The sequence below is a fragment of the Mustela putorius genome, unplaced genomic scaffold, assembly GCF_011764305.1.
Source record: "Mustela putorius furo isolate JIRA1106 unplaced genomic scaffold, ASM1176430v1.1 tig00001075_pilon_pilon_pilon, whole genome shotgun sequence".
Classification (NCBI taxonomy): domain Eukaryota; kingdom Metazoa; phylum Chordata; class Mammalia; order Carnivora; family Mustelidae; genus Mustela; species Mustela putorius.
Window position 1 is genome coordinate 785,981 of NW_025421560.1, and position 17,601 is coordinate 803,581.

The 17,601-nt window shown below is 43.0% G+C and overlaps 1 protein-coding gene across 3 annotated transcripts in view; it reads right to left on the bottom strand.

Moving 5' to 3' along the window:
• Positions 1–8,326, bottom strand: part of EGLN1 (egl-9 family hypoxia inducible factor 1) — a 59,954-nt gene extending 51,628 nt beyond the window's left edge. The window contains exon 1 of one of the 3 annotated variants that reach the window (XM_045087243.1): positions 6,981–8,326. In XM_045087243.1, the coding sequence (XP_044943178.1) occupies positions 6,981–7,877 (897 nt within the window). In that variant the 5' untranslated portion in view covers positions 7,878–8,326. The remainder of the gene's footprint in view (positions 1–6,980) is intronic. The other 2 variants (XM_045087242.1, XM_004776033.2) reach the window with 2 other exon arrangements.
• Positions 8,327–17,601: the final 9,275 nt, after the last annotated feature.

Sequence of the window (17,601 nt, forward strand, 5' to 3'; positions counted from 1 at the left end):
AAATGGAAATTGAAAAAGTGGGGCAAGAGAAGAAAGGCAGAAGAGTTAGGGCAAGACAAAATAATCATTATTTCCTTCCCACTGTCTGAGCCAAAAACCCAGGAGTCATTCTCGACTCCTTCCTTTAAAGGTCTTTCAGACCTCACATGAAATCCATCAGCACATCTCAATGACTCTACTTTTAAAATCTATCCAGAATCAAACTCATTTCCACCATGTGTGCAGATACTCCCCATTGCCTACAGGATAAAACCCAGTTCTTGCCATGGCTTATAAGGCAAAGTCCTACACCACGTGACCTTAATTCCACACCACCACTTCCGGGATCACATCCTTACCCTACTCCCTCCTCCACTCTCCTATAACCAGAGTGGCCCCCTTCTTGCTGTTTTCCAAACCCATCTAGCACATTCTGTGTCAGGGCCATAGTATTTGCTATGTAATCTTCCTTTGGAATATTCTCCTTGCACGTATCCACATAACCCAGGTGTCTACTTCAGTGTCTACTTAAAATATCATCTTAGTACTTTATCTATCCTAAGAGACTACCCTCTGGTCACTATCTTTGTTTATTTTTTGCTTTAATATTTGCCACCTAACACGTTACGTATTTACTTACGCATCTGTTTAGTGACTGTCTTTCCCCACCTCTTGCCCACCTCAAGCAGAATTTAAGCCCCATAAGAACAAGGGTTTTTCGGTGTTGTCATTGCTCAGACATTCCTAGCTCCTGGAACAGGCAAGTCCTCGCTTCATATTTGGTGAATGAACAAATGAATGGAAGGACTATCAAAACAGGACTCAGAGAATACAACAAGGCCAACCAGGAGCACATACATTTTGCTTTGGCCAAGAAATGGGGTTTGGGACATTGAATAAGGAAAACGAGGATTCCAAACTCATGAAAATTTCATAGTGGCCTCAATGAGCAAACACAGACCACAAATAATATCCGAGCTCTTTGGAAACAGAACTGTGAGTTGGTTCTGGGAAAATGTGATAATGAAGTACAAAACATTCCAGTGAAGGTGGGAGAACAGTTCCCCATTTGGACTAGGAAATACAAGTGTGGTAACAACGATGTCAAGGGAAGGCTGTGTTAACCATCTGTCAGTTTTCTGTTGGTCTGTTGTATTTATTTATTTATTTATTAGAACAGGAAGGTTTTAGCTGGAATAACAGTCAAAGACCATCTATGAATATAGTTCATAACTGATATGAGCGCCATCCCATAGTTACAGACAGTATTTCAAATGCAGAAACAAAGGCATAGTAGGAACGGAGGTCAATGCAAGCATAATAAAAACAAGGCAGGCATAGCAGTGAACTGCATCTATGAAAACCATCTAAGCATCTGGTCAAACACAAGACTGGAACATTTGGTGTCACTTTAAAGGCCTAAAGCAAAAAATTAAATAACGAAGCTGATAACATCTATTCAAAGGCATACCAGAAAGGCACAAGCTTCAGAAAACGCTGGAGAAGATGAACAAAGATAGATATGCAACCTGATAGTGGGAAAAAAAGTAAAGGAAAAGAGAGAATAAATGTGTAAATCACAGAGGCAGAGCAGAAAGATAGTTCCTACTCAGGAAACAAGAGAGGGAAGGCCTGATTTAGGAAAATGGCTTTAATGCTGGAGGAAAGAAAAGAAGGTGAATAAAGAACATCTAGGGAAATTAGGGAGGAATTAACTAAAGAAGGAAAATTTAAAGAAAACTTTTTCAAGATTTTATTTATTTATTTGTCAGAGAGAGAGAGCATGTGTGCCAGCACACAGCAGGGGGTGTGTGGTAGGCAGAGGGAGAAGCAGGCTGAGCAAGGAGCCTGTTCCTAAGGAGGAAAATTTAAACTAGAATATCAGGTAAGCTGTACTGTACAATGACAGGAGTAAAAGGGAGAAGAAAAAGGGAGGCTATAAATGGTCAAGCAATTCTCAAAAAATGGCCCCAAAATACCCCCAAATTTAGCTAAGTAGGAATATGTCATTTTTACACAAGATCCAGCATAAAGTTGCAGAGAATTGATAAGAATCAACTGAATCAAACATCAGTCAGTTTTGTCAGTAAGGAACTCTATGACCTTGAACAAGCCGCTTAACCTCTCCAGGATTTATTTTCTCCGTTTAAAAGGAAATATATGTGTTTTGGGAGGAGTGGTCAGATAAAAAATGGGTGATCATTCTCAGTCTTTTTTCCCTCTAGCTTATAACAGGAAAGACAGGAAAAGCTCATTCTTACAGAAAGATTCAGCAAAATAGGAGAACTTTCAGATACGTGGAGTAATAGTTAACAACAGTTTAACACTGGGCTTTACAATTTAGAAAGCACTTTTACAGGCATAATTATACGTACTGCTCACAGCAAGCCTGCGAGGCAGGAAAGGCGACTACGATTTAACACCAGTGGACAAGCAGAGTCCCTGAGATGCAGCGGTATGAAGCAATCGGCTCAGGGACACAGAAGCAGCAGCCGACCCAGGATCCCTGCCAGATGGACCAGCAGCGCCCAGTCTCCCAGCATTCTCCGTTCAGATGCTGTCCTACCAGGACTAAGGTCTTACACGGCATTCCTGGGGCTTACTAGATAACAGGTGAATGAAGAGTTAAAAATGTCCAAAAAACACAAACCCTTTTAATTTAAAATAGAATTCTTTAATAGTTCAAGAAGTGACGTTATATGTGAACTACATGTATACTAATTTGCTATACAAAATGTTTTCCTACAATGTTGAACTTGGTTCAGTCACAAACCTATGAAGACGGCTTTTTCAGTCCGCACATCTCTCTCTTAAACTGTAAAGCGCTAAGGGAAACTTCTTACTGCACTTGCAATGTTTTTGACCTTTTCACATACGGAATAATGGACTTTGATCTTTAAGACTGATAGACCTATTAAAACATTAAACCAGCTGCTCCCCTTCGTGCATGGTGGATGCCAAGAGTACAGAGAAAGTGGCAGAAGTGGACCGAGAAGGGAGTTATGTTTGGTTTTGTTTGTAACATCTAAAAGGCCTGTCACCACATCTCTACTACAGTAGTGAGAATAAAGCCAACAGTATTTTCCTCATCCTATTCTTTGCTCTGAAAACCATCACCAGCCAGAGCCGACTAAGGGCAACACTAACGAAAAATCTTAGGAATATAATCTGCTTCTTCTTAGTGTCAACCCATTTTATCATTCCTTTTCTTTATGTACATTTGAACTGAACAGAGTAAGCTTCAGATGGATTCCAAAAATACGTATATGATTCTGGCATTTCCACTCTAACAGGCACATCTTCCTTCAGAGTAGCTGAGAAACTCCAACTGCATGGTTCAGCATTTTCCCATGATCCCCACTCATCTGCATTCCCTTTCCTCCTCTCCCCAAGTGGAGACACCTATGATTTCTTAGAGCCCATACGACACCGCTCTTCACGATGATTTCTTCCTACTGAACTCACTGCTGACTGAAGGAAGGGTGCGAGAAAGGAAAAAGGATCTAAGGTCAGCTTAAGGGCAAAAGACGGGAAAATCCCGAAAAAAGGACCAGAGAAAGTGGAAGCTGCAGCTCAGTTTTGTCCTAGTGCATTACTTCATCCTTCCCCACAGTTCCTCTTTTAAAGGAGCTGGACAAACAGTGGGCCAGATAAGCATGTCTGAAGTAGAAACTTGGGGGAAATCAAAGTCTAACACTGAATGAGCCACAGCCGAGTATAAATCACTGATTATCAGGCCCTCACACACACAAAGACCACTCAGAATAGATAATATAAATAAAAAAGGATATTTGATCTTGGTCAGAAAACTTCAATTTAAGTCTTGATATGTGGCATAATTTCCCCAAAGCGCATGATTTCCTGAGGCTCACCTTTCTAACTATGAACAGGAAAAATATATCAACAATCTACCTATTTTACAGTGTTACTGTGAAAATCTAAGTGAGAAAAACAGTACACGTTTGGGGCAAGTAACTTTTTAAATTACTACAGTGGTGTAAAGAAGAACAAAATTCTTAACTGAAGATCCTCTCTTCAATCCCATTAGTGCCCATATTCTGGCTCTCTTAAAAGTTACACAGAAATGAGCAGGACTCAAATGGGTAACTATAAAGCGGCTTTTCAGATACTGAAATATATACATCGGAAATAAACACTGAGTAGTCATCTACTAGAAAGTTTATAGAGGCCAACCATAAAGTAGTTATTCACACACAAGGCTAATGCTATCACCATCAATAAAATATAGCAAATTTTAGTCCCAGTCGTATGCTACATAATCCACAGCTCATCTACTATCCTACCTATATGCAGTATAGTAGAAAAAGCCTGGGGCTTGATATCTGAATCACCTAAATATGAGTCCCATGGAGGTTAGTACAAGTGGCAGCCCTTAGCCAAGTCTGACCTGAAATATCCTCAAATGTAAATTAGCAAAACTACCACTTACACTTCAGAAGATTAAGATTATGGTGATCACGTCTGTATTGGGCCTACTCCACAGTGCCTAGGCCACAGTGGTTGCTCACTATATGGTGGCCAACAACCCGACAGCCCTCCCATTCCCCCAAAGCAAGATCTTCGTTTTTTTTTTAGGAATACTAAAATTACATGATTGAACACAATTAACAAAAGCGCTCTCAAACAAATACAATGAAAGAGGTTCCCTAAAACCATTCATGGATTCTCAAGCTGTGTGCTGAAAATTAATGTAAGCGTTAAGATCAATCTAAAGAGTTTAAAATCTGCCCTTCTGGGACGCCTGGGTGGCTCAGTCAGTTAAGTGTCTTACTCTCAGTTTTGGCTCAGGTCCTGATCTCAGGGTCATGGTGAATTCTCTCTCCCTCTCCCAATGCCTGGCTCCGCCCCACTGCCCTGCCCCTCCCCCCCACCATGCAAGCTCTCTTTCTCTCTCTCAAATAAATAAATCTCTCTTTTTTAATTTTTTTTAAAGATTTTATTTATTTATTGGACAGAGAGAAATCACAAGTAGACGGAGAGGCAGGCAGAAAGAGAGAGAGGGAAGCAGGCTCCCTGCTGAGCAGAGAGCCCGATGTGGGACTAGATCCCAGGACCCTGAGATCATGACCTGAGCCGAAGGCAGCGGCTTAACCCACTGAGCCACCCAGGCGCCCCAATAAATAAATCTCTTAAAAAAAAAAAAAAAAAAGAAAAGAAAAGAAATAAAATACATACGCTAGAGTGATTTAGGACCTCAACTACTGTTCCCTTCAGGCACCAGGACACCTGCAGAGGTGGCTATTTTCTAAAAACCTCCCGGTGAGAAGCAACTGCTCTAAGATCTTGCCGGGCTAAATACTGTCCCTTCCCTGAGGCCACACTGAAAACAGGGGGTCAGGAGAGGACTTTAGCTCGGAAAGCTAAATTAACCAAGGAAAGCAGATCAAGGAAGATTTAGGACATTAACTTCCTCGTAAATTAGCCTTAAGTTTATACCCCAACTAATGACCAGTCGGGATCTTCCCGCAGGCCGGTTTCCTTCCTGCTCTAGAGTTCATGACTATATTAAGATTTGATCCATGACAAAAGTTCTGTTTTTTTTTATATAAATGAAATTCTTATTGCAAACTGAGACTGAGGTCTAATCAGGCTCCCTTTTCCTCTTCTAGCTTGATATTAAGCGACTGTTCACTTTTTTGAAACTACATATGAAGACATGTGCCTTCATCCAGTAATGAAGTGGCAATATATAAATTAGAGTTTACACTGTATTTTTCCCCACAAGATTTTCATGTTTAGAACTTTCCTCACTGCCTTATGCTCGGCCTTCAGGCAGCCTGAGAGTCACCCATGATGACTGCCAAAATAGATGCCTTGACAACACACAAAAGAACCAGTGGGCAGAGTCCGTGTGTGTGCACAAACACACATGTGCCGGTCTCCTAAGACAAGCTCTTAAAACTCAAACTATCAGACACAGATTGATGGTGGAGGAGGGTGGAGCAGGGCGGCCTGGGGAGGAGCTGGATACAAAGAAAAGATTAAGACCTGGGAAGCAAAATGAAAAAGAACTAACTGCTAGAGAGAGCATTAAGGAGGGAAGTCTCGGGTTTACCATAGAAAGGAGGGAAGAGGGATTAGACTAGGTACCAGCAGAAGAATCTTGGGGGGTGGGGGAGGTGGGCGCGAGAACTACAAGAGTAAAGAGAAAACAAAGAGATTCCACCAAACTGAGATTTTAGAAAGAGCCCTCCCTCCTGCTCCAATTCCGTGGGTTTTGTTTTTTCCTAGCAGGAAGCTACAACACACTTCTGTTTCAACAGAAGGATTATATTAACAAAGCAAATAAAGGAAACCTATACTAAAAATGTAACCCACCTACACTGCAAGGTCTAAAAACGGAAATACTTCTTTCCCCGTTTTGTGGGGGGTTTCAAAACAGTAGGGACAGGGAAGGGGAAGGAGATAGGAGAAGGGAGGGGGGCAGGCAAGCTCTTCCAGAATACAGGAGTCTTTTGACCAAGTACTGATTTCAAATTTACCTTTTCGCGGTCAGGCCGGCACCTCCTTAAACCAAACACAGCGTTCCACTCTGTAAACCAGAACCTGCTGAGCGGCTCCGGCACCACATGGAGAATTTAGGGGTGTATGCAAACACTGGGCAGATGCAGAACCAGCGCTGGCTTTGGGAACTACTCTACTACCCGCAATGGGAGGCTAAAACTCCAGTAAGGTTTGAACTGACAGTGCACTGGAAAAGCAAAAACAGCAAAAAACAGCAAAGGGGAAGGGGGGGCCTAAGGTCAGCCACAAAACCATGCCCTCAGACAGAGACGTCTGTAAAGGGGCAGTAAGTGGAAAACAGTGGGCAAGAGAAAAAGGATATAAGCACCCATCTCCGGACTGGAACCGTTCTCCTGATGGGGTCTACATACACAAGAAGGAAATCACTTTCTGCAGAGAAAGCACGCTCCTGCCCCGGGGCCGGGGGCGGCCCGCGCAGCTAAGGGAGGCCCAGCGCACCCCCCGCGCTCACTCACTTTCGTCCGGCCGTTGATTCTGTAGTTGCCCAGCTTCCCGTTGCAGTGGCGGATCAGGTCGTCCATGCTGCTCATGAGCAGCCCGATGGCTTCGCAGCCCGGCTCCTTGCCCTCGATCCAAGTGATCTTATCGCCTCGGATGTCCTTGGACGAGTCGCTCTTCTGGCTGACCAGCTGGCCGTCCGTGAACTTGCCGGTGTCGTGCAGGGCGCGCACCTCGTCGCCGATCTGCTGCCCGGTCTCCTTGCCCAGGAAGTCGTCCACCACACAGATGCCGTGCTTGTTCATGCACGGCACGATGTACTCCAGCGCCAGCTTCAGCGCCGGCAGCGGCTTCGTCTGCCCGTTGGGCCGCAGGCCGCCTCCGGGGCTCAGCCCCTCGCCCGGCGTCTGGCTGGGCGGGTACAGGTTCGTCTTCTCCGGGTCCTCCTCCTTCGCGGGCTCCGCCTCGACCGCCGCCGCCTGGCTCTGGCCGCCGGCAGCCGCGCGAGGCGGGGACGCGGCCGCCGCGGGGTCGGCCGCGGGCTTGGCCTTTGCCATGGCCGCGTCCCCGGCGGCCCGCGGGCCCGCCTTCTCGGCGGCGCTGTCCCGGCGCGGCGGTGCCTTCCTGGCCTCCCTGGCCCCGGCCCCGCCGGCCCTGGGCTGCGGCGCGGAGGCGGCGGACGCGGGGCCGGGGTGCCGGTGCTGGCCCGCGCCGTGGCCGGGGGCGCCCTCGCCGCCCTGGCACACGAGCTTGTGCTTCTTCCAGTCCTGGCGCTGGTGCTCCTTGCTGCAGTAGAAGGAGCTGCGGCAGCGGCTGCAGCGCAGCAGGTTCTCCATCTTCCCGCACAGCTCGCAGTACTGCCGGTCTCGCTCGCTCGGGCTCGGCCCGCCGGGTCCGCCGCTGTCATTAGCCATGGCGGCGGCGGCGGAGGCGGCAGCCGAGCAGGAGAGGTGGCGGCCGGAGGGCCTCGCCCGGGAACGGGGAGCGGGCGGAGCGACAGAGGCCGTCACTGCGCCATGCACCCGCCACTCCCCGCCTGAGGGAGGCCGGCGCCCCGCGCCCTCGGCCCGGCCGCTTCCTCGTCCTCGGGTCCCGCCGCGCAGCGCCGGCGGCCGCCTCAGCGCCTCATCGCTGCCGCGAGCTGGGGCACCGCGGCCTGCGCGGCGGACAGCGACCTCCGCTCGGGCAGGCGGGGGCCGGCGCGCGAGACCGGCCGCCGCCGCCGCCGCCTTAACGTCCGCGGTCGCCCGGCCCGGCCTGTGGAGGAGCGCAGGGCGTGCGGGCGCCACTCGCTCTGCGCGCTCTGCACGTACACCACGGCCCCGCCACGACCCGGGCGGGCGGCGCGCGAGGGCGGAGGGGGCCGAGGGGAGGGCGCCGAGGGGAGGGCCGAGGGGAGGGCCGAGGGGGCGGCGGCCGCGCACACGCGCTCGGGCGCGGGCGGGGGCGGCGCCGGCGCCGGGGCCGCCTCCGCTCGCCCGCACTCGGCGGGGCTGGGCCTGGGAGCCGGGTCCCGGCAGCCTGTGTTGCCCCCCCCACCCCGCCCCTCTGCGCGCTCCGCCCGGGGCGGGCCCGGGACGCGGAGGCCGGCGCGAGGCCACCGCCCGCCGCTGCCTGCGCGGGGACGCCGAGGGGCAGGCCCGCGAGAGCGGAAGGGCGGGGCCGCCGGGCCGCAGCCCGGCCCTGCGCGGCTGACGGTGCCTACACCTGCTGGGGCGAGCGCGGGGGCGGGAGCTCCGCGGAGCGGGGCAGGGAATATGGCCGCAGTCGGTTTAGGACCAGCCGGGTGGGGTCCCGGCGCGCCCCAGCCTACGCTGCAAGGTGGCTCTCGCCGTCCCGGTCTTGCATAGGAGGAAACGGAAATTCAGAGAAGTAAAGTAACTTGCCCAAGGTCACGCAGGACTGGGACTGGATCCAGGAATTAGGCTCTGTCAGATTCCAAGGCTGCTTTTTCCATGACACCAACACGGCCTCTATTTCGAGGCCTGAAGTGGTTAAAAACAAAAAGTAAGTCTCGCTGCAGCGTTCATCCCAGCCCCTATGCCCCGTGTGAGCCACATTTACAGGTACTGAAATTTTACTTTTTTTTTTTTAAGCCATTTCTAAGCCTATGAGATGTTGCCGAGTGTCAAATCCTCTGAAGAAATTTTTGGCTGCCAAGTTCAAGTTAATCAATGGTCGTTCCAATATCCACATTCAGGCACTTAAATTCAAAATGATGGAATTTCTCCTGAGAATTGGATTTTGGCGGTCAATGAGCATTAACGACTTCTTAGATTTAAAAAATCTCATGTTAGAATCTGTGCTATGCCCAATGAACCTATTTTTGTTTTGTAAGACATAAAAATCTTATCAGAGATAAAGCCAAAGATTTCTTTCCACTTTGCCATTTAAGAATAAAAAGCTGCAATTTAGATTTTCACAATTTTTATTGAACGCCTGCTACTGTGAAAATGCTGTGCTAGGCTTGCGTGCATATCATCTGAACAGATTGACAGTAACATCAGTCCTCGAGATGACAGCCCTTCAGACTGATGACAGAGCAGTTGAAAGGTGTAGGTCAAAGGCAGGAGAGTACAAGGAATGATTATAAATTACTTTGTAGACTTTTTCTTTTAACTGGCCTGAGTCAAAAACATCACAGCTCTCCCATCAACTGTACAGAACTTAGAAGTGTCACTAAATTCTTCTATTTAACTAAACAGTCTCCTGGCGATCCAGTCGTCTGTCCTGGGGACTGAGGACAGTAATTCCAATTAGCTTGGACTTTGGGAGACTGAGGTAAATGTTACACTCACAGCTTCAAATTCCAAACCAAACTAAAAGTCCAACTTTCTGGAAAGAATCAACACCTGAATCCATCTCAATTGTGTATCCAGCTTTCCCAGAGCTTAATTAAATGCAGTAAAATACTGTTTCAGATACTGCTAATTAGGCTTTTTCAACAAATGCCTTAGAAGCATGCTGTGTGCCACACTGTCCACGGTCACACAAATGTGACCTGTGCTTGGCACACAAATGAACTAGTTCTACTATGTACACTCGACAGGTATATGGTCCGGTGCACACGCAGACACGTAAACAAATAATGACAACCTAGAATTTGGACTGTTTCGTAAGAGAATCGGAACAAAGAAAAAGGAATTGCTAGGTCTGCCTTTTTGCACTAAGCAAGATTCCAAGCAAATTAGTTAAGAAGTTCTTAAAAATGTAAAGAAGCTGTTCAATGACTTAAAATAGCAAACTTTTAAAACATTTTTGATATACATAAATTATATGAATTATAATTCCAATACATGTAAAAGCAAGTACTTCATAGGCCTCCTTTTGCTAGAGTAATTATAAATGATTCTTAACTATCCTCAAGGGCAGGAACTTTACTGAACGCTCATTCCACAAACATGTGATTCTTCTAAATTTAGTTATTTGTAAGTACCAAAAGTAGCCCAACAATTTTGTTTAAAATTACTGTTTAGGTCTATGGTGTGCAAACAAGTATATTTACATGCCTGTATGCTCTTTTCCTTCATGTCTAGTTAAAAGAACAGATACTCATATCAAAACTTTCAGTAGTGGGTCACCTGGGTGTCTCATTCGGTTAAGAGGATGCCTTGGGCTCCGCCATGATCCCAGGGTCTGGAATTGAGCCCCATGTGGGGCTCTCTTCTCAGTGGGGGAATTGCTTCTCTCTCTACCTATCTCTCCGCCTGCTTGTACATGTTCTCTCTCTCTAAGAAATAAATACAATCTTTAAAAAAAAAAAACCTTCGTTAACTTCCTTTTTGTTCTAAGTACACAAAATCACAAACTGAACATGTATACCTTGAAAATACTTAATATGACACTTCCAAAATTTTCATGAACTGAGCAAATATAAAATAATATTTCAAATATTTCCAAAGATCCACAATTTCTGAATTTTCACTTATGTAGGCTCAATAATCCATGAACTAATTCCAAGTTAGTGAGAATTTCACCAAACCATCTACTGGCAATGCAACAGTCAGCCAATGAGAAGTTCACCAACAAGATTCTGGAACTCTACCAACATTGTAGCAGTGGCCACTTACTCAGATGTTAAGAGATTTACATTGTCATGTAGGAACTTATAAACACTTCTAGGGTGCTTATGTCAGTCTCTGTTCTAAGCATTTTACAAATACTCGTTTAATCCTCACGAATACACTATGAGGTGTGTACTGTTATGATGCTCATTTACAAAGGGTGAAACCAGAGTCAGGCAATGAATGAGTGTCCCTCTCAATTCTCAGGATTATATGATTAGTAGCATTAGGAGTGTTACCGAATACTCCGGGGAGAACAAAGGCTTGCGTCTCCCAAAGCCAGGAATTATTACGAGTTTTTTCCTGCCCCCAACCTAATCCAGATCAACTGTTCTAGAAACGGAAGGATGAACTGAAGTAAAAGTGCTGTCATCCCCATACCTCACTGGCTTGGGCCAAAGCTAACCCACCACGGACCTGGCTTCCTTTGCTCTTTCTGGCAATGTTAACGTAAACTATTAAGCAATCATCACTACAAACTGACAAGAGACTGACAAAGACTGCGGCAAAGCTGAGAGTCAATATGCAGGACAGACTTAAGTGAGGACATGAATGTATAAATGGTTGTGTTGACTCTTGAGGAAAGCCCAGGGAACAATTTACCTTCCAGGGACTAGCCCCATTTCTCCTTTAAAAATATGTTAAAAATTGGGACGCCTGGGTGGCTCAGTTGGTTGGACGACTGCCTTCGGCTCAGGTCATGATCCTGGATTCCTGGGATCGAGTCCCGCATCGGGCTCCCAGCTCCATGGGGAGTCTGCTTCTCTCTCTGACCTTCTCCTCACTCATGCTCTCTCTCACTGTCTCTCTCTCAAATAGATAAATAAAATATTTTAAAAAATATGTTAAAAATTCACAAGAAAGTGTATCTTGGCTGTTCAGGAAATAAAAATCAAACATCTGATTGTTAACTAATGACCTCTTGTTTCCCCATCTGTGACGATCTTGTTTTAATATGTTACAGAGAACAGAAAAATTGCAAGTATAACATAGGCATCCCCCCAAGACAAACAGGAAGACGATCTTTGAGTTCTGGGAGAGCAACTAAAAATCTGAGCCATTTTCTAACTATAGTATTGGGACGCGCTCAAGAAGGTGTTGTTAGGAAATAGCACCTGGTCTTTTCTGTACTGGGGGTTCTGCCAGGTGCACACGCAAGCTGTGTGCTTCCCCACGTATGTGGAGCCGGCACTGCTGTCTACTAAGGTTTCTTTAGAAAATTAGATATTTCAAAAGACTTTTTATGTATTCCAGAGAATGTATCTATCATCCAACTTTATCAGCTTATGATTTAAAACCTACCAATCCAGTTAAAAATTGATCAGTTCATCTCAAGAAATAGAACCTAAACTTTAAACCATTTCTCTAGTGATTTTTTTAATTACTCAGAAACACCGGTACTCTGTTACATGTTACTGTAATTACACAATGAGCCCCCCCCAACAAACATTACCTAACGTTGAACTGACTTTTAGTATATTCCCAGTAAGTAACTTAAATCAATTCAGGTCAGAGACAGCTAAATAATTTTTCCATAACATTGTTTGATGTGAAAAAACTGTAAACATACATAAAAATAGAGACAATCGTATAATCAAACTCAACCCTAATTAGTTCAACAGTTATCAACAGCCCAATCCTGCCCCCATTTTGCCTTTTTAAAAAATTATTTCTTGGGGCTCAGTGGGTTAAGCCGCTGCCTTCGGCTCGGGTCATGATCTCAGGGTCCTGGGATCAAGTCCCGCATCGGGCTCTCTGCTCAGCAGGGAGCCTGCTTCCGTCTCTCTCTCTCTGCCTGCCTCTCCGACTACTTGTGATTTCTCTCTGTCAAATAAATAAATAAAATCTTTAAAAAAAATTATTTCTTTACTGAGATATAATTGACATAGAACCTTGTATTAGTTTTAGGTGTACAACGTAAGGATTTAGCACATGATTATATTGTGAAATGATCACCACAATACATCTAGTTAATATCAATCACCACACATGGTTACAATCTTTTTTCTTGTTACAAGAACTTCTGAGATCTACTCTCTTAGCAAATTTGAAATAGTTACTTATCTGACCTGGAGAGAGAGAGAGCAAGAGAAAGAGAAAGGACAAGCAGGGGAAGCCAGAGAGGGAGAAGCAGGCTCTCCACTGAGCAGGAAAGGAAGCCTGATGCAAGACTCAACCCCAGGACCCTGGGATCATGACCTGAGCCAAAGGCAGACATTTAACCGATTGAGCCATCCCCGGGTCCTGGTTCCTGTGTGTTTCAGATGTGTTGACACTAATCCTTGATAATTTTCTTGTCTTCTGGTATAAGATGGCCCAGACTTATCCTGTACATTTTCCCGCTCCTGACCTGAAATCAGTCATTTCTTCAAAATCCCTGGGTTCCTTCTAGAAGGAAATGGTAGTTAGAAACCACCATCAGTAGTACTCATTGCTACTGGGTTGTTATTACTCGTAGATCTTTTCAGTGATTAGAGCTAGGAAATAGGTAATTTTTTTCAAGAGAAAAAAATCTTGAATTCATACTAATCTTACATATTACAATTATATATTACAACATATTACAATATTGCATAGTACATCCTTGAACATAGTACATGTTCAAGAAAAAATCTTGAATTCATACTAGTATTCCAGTTCAAATGTAACATTATAGGGTTGTATCTTAATTTATTTGATTTTATATTTGTGTTTCATTTTCTCATAGGAAACTTTTTTTCCTGATGACATTTACAAAACTACTTATCTGCTTTATTCCACCTAAGAGTTTATTGTATTCTTTTTGTTTATGTAATATGTCCCATTAGGGACAGTTAGTGAAAACAGTGTGTTTTAAAGTCACCTGATCTAATTATTTTCTCTGTATGACTGAGCCATCAACTTGAGATGTGGTTAGTTTACTTTCAGTTCTGTTTTCAATTTTTAGGGATTGATTTTTTTTCCATTTTGAAATTATTCCTTTAATTATGCAGTACATAGCATATAGCTAGATATTGTTCTGAATTCTTCCCAAGCATCATCTAATTTAACCCTCACAGTAAACCTGTGGGTGGGTATTACCACCTCTGCTTTATGCCTAGGAAGAGTGACGTACTAACAAGTTCCATCATTCCCCTAGATCACAAGGGGCAGGATAAGGATTTAAACTGAAGGATCTGATTTATAATCCCCTGGCAAAACATGATAAGTTCCATAAGAGAGATAAATGTGAATTAATATGGGGGAGTCAAAGAACAGAAACTGCATTTTTAAAATTTTATGACAGTCATCCTAATAGGTGTGAAGTGATTGCTCACGGTGGCTTTGATTTGCATTTCCCTGATGATTAGAGATGTTGAGTGCCTTTTCGTGTTGGCCTGTTGGCCATTTATATATCTTCTTTGGAGAAATATTTATTCAAATCATTTGTCCATTTTTAAATTGTATTATTTGGGTTTTTTTTTCTATTGAGTTGTAGGAGTTCCTTATGTATTGTGGATATTAACACATTATCAGATATATTGTTTGCAAATATTTTCTTCTGCTCCATAGGTTGCCTTTTCACTCTGTTGTTTGTTTCTTCTGCTATGCAGGAGGTTTGAGATTAATGTAGTTCCATGTAGTCTCCTATTTTTGATGCTTGAGCTTTACATGTGATATCCAGGAAATTACTTTTTCCCTATGTTTTTTTTCTAGGAGCTTTGTGATTTCAGGTCTTACATCTTTACATTCTCCTGTGTTTAGTGTAAGATAGGGGTCTGATTTCATTCTTCTATTTTTGGCTCTCCAGTTTTCCCAATATCATTTATTTAAGAGACTGTCCTTTCCCCATTATGTGTTGTTGGTCCCCTTGTCCAAAATCAGCTGACCATATATGTAGGGGTTTATTTCTGGACTCTCTATTCTGTTCCACTGATCAACGTGCCTGTTTTATGCCAGTGCTATACTGTTTTGATTGCTACAGCTTTATACTATAGCATGAAATCAGGTACTGTAATGCCTCTAGGTCTGTTTATTTGGGGTCTCTTGTGATTACATATACATTTTAGAGTTGTTTGTTCTATTTCTGTGAAAATAGCCACCCCTGGAATTTTGATTGGGATTTCTTAAATCTGTAGATTGCTTTGGGTAGTATGGACATTTTCGCCATATGAATTCTTCCAATGCAAGAATATGGGATATCTTTCCCTTTATTTGTGTCTTCTTTGATCTCTTTCATCAATGTCTTATAGTTTTCACTATACAGGCCTTTCATTTCCTTAGTTAAGTTTATTCCTAAGTATTGTTTTTCATGCTATTTTAAATGGAATTGTTTTCTTAATTTCTCTTTCATACAGTTCATAGTGTATAGAAGTGCAGCTGATTTCTATATATTGATTTTGTATTTGTATTCTTATTGTACAATTTCAGTGAATTTATTTGTTAAATTCTAACACTTTTTAGTAGGGTCTTTAGGGTTTCTATATATAAGACCACATCATCTGTGAACAGAGATAACTGTTCATCTGTGAACAGAGATAATTCTTCCTTTCTGATGTGGATGACTTTTATTTCTTTTCCTTGCCTACTTGCTCTAGCTAAGACTTCCAATAGTATCTTGAATAAAAGTGGTGAAAGTGGGCATCCATCTTCATCATGGAGGAAAAGATTTTAACTTTCACCATTGAGTATCACTGAGGGCCTGTTATATATACGGCCTTTGAGGAACATTTATTTCTTCGAAACCCAATTTGTTGAGTGTTTTTATCATGGGGGAAAAAAAGGATTTTGTCAATTCTTTTTTCTTCACTTATTGAGATGATCATGTGATTTTTGTCACTGATTTTGTTAATGGTGTATCACATTGATTGATTTGCAGATGTCGAAACATCCTTGCATCACAGGAATAAATCCCATATGTTCAAGGTAAAATGATCCTTGTGATGTGCTGTTGAATTCAGTTTGCTAATATTTTATTGAGAATTTTTACATTTACATTCATCAGGTCTGTAATTTTCTTTTCTTGGAGAATCTTTTTTTTTTTTTTTTCAAAGATTCATCCATTCATTTGACAGACAGAGATCAGAAGTAGGCAGAGAGGCAGGCAGAGAGAGAGGAGGAAGCAGGCTCCCCACTGAGCAGAGAGCCTGATATGCAGAGGCTTTAACCCACTGAGCCACTCAGATGCCTCTTCTTGGAGAATCTTTATTTGGCTTTAGCATCAAGGTAAGGCCATCCTCATAAAATGAATCTGGGAATGTTCCTCTTCTTCAGTTTTTTGGAAGAGTTTGAGAAGCATTGGCATTAATTCTTTGTTTAGCAGAATTCACCAGTGAAACCATTGGGTCTTAGGCCTTTCTGTGTTGGGAAGTTTTTTGATTACTGATTCAACTCTCTTACCCCTATTGGTCAGTTTAGATTTTCTTTTTCTTCATGATTCATTCTTGATATACACTATGTTTCTATGAATTTATCCATTTATTGTAGTTTATCCAGTCTGTTGGCATATAATTATTTATTGTAGTCTCTCATAATCCTTTATATTTTTGTGGTATTAGTTGTAATTTCTCCTGTATTTTTTTATAAATAAATCTATAAGTATAATAATAAACTTACAAATATATAATTCCCTTCCTCTTCTCTTATGTAAAAGGTAGCATATTACATGTCCTGATTTGCATTTTACTTATTTTACTTAATATATTCTGGGAACCACTGTACATTTCTTCCCCAGAGACCTTCCTCATTTGTTGCTATAAATGGATGGGTCTCCATCATGTGAATATGCTGTAGTTGCATTCAACCAGTCTCCTGTGTTTAAATGTTTAGGTAGTTTCCTTATATTGATAATTTTATTTTCTTATTTTTTTCCTGATTCATGTAGCTAATGTATTGTGAGATTTATTGGTCTTAAGAAAACAATTTTTGCTTCATTGATTTTCTTTATCATTTATTTTCTATTCACTGATTTCTGCTACTTTCTGAGTAATTTCCTTTTTCAATTCATTCCAGATTTAACTGTCTTTTTCTGGTTTGTTAAGGTGGAAACCTGGGAACATGTTTAGACTTTCTTCTTTTCTACGTGAACACTTAAAGATATAAATTCCTCTATAAACATTACTTTAGCTGCAATCCATGTATGTTTATACGTTGTGTTTTCATTTTCATTCAGTAAAAATGTGTTTTGAGATAATATCCCTTGTGATTTCTTCTTTGACCGATGACTATTTAGAAATGGGTTATTTAATTTCTAAAGTTGTGTGTGTGTGGTGTATTGATTTTTAAATGTTTGGGATTTCCAGGTATCTTTCTGCTGTTGATTTCTAATTTAATCCCATTTGGGATGGAGAACATATTCTTTATTATTTCAATTGTTTTTCAATTTATTGAGACTTGTTTTATGACCCAGTTCTGGTGAATGGTCCATGTGTGCTTGAAAAAAAAACTGTTTTCTACTATTGCTGAGTAGAATGTTCTGTAGAATTTAGTTGGGTCAAGTTGGTTGACAGGATTCAAGTTTTCTATATTCTTACTTATTTTCTATGTATTATCAGTTGTTGAGAAAGGAGTGTTGAAATCTCCAGCTATAATTATGTGGGGTTTTTGTGTTCTCTCT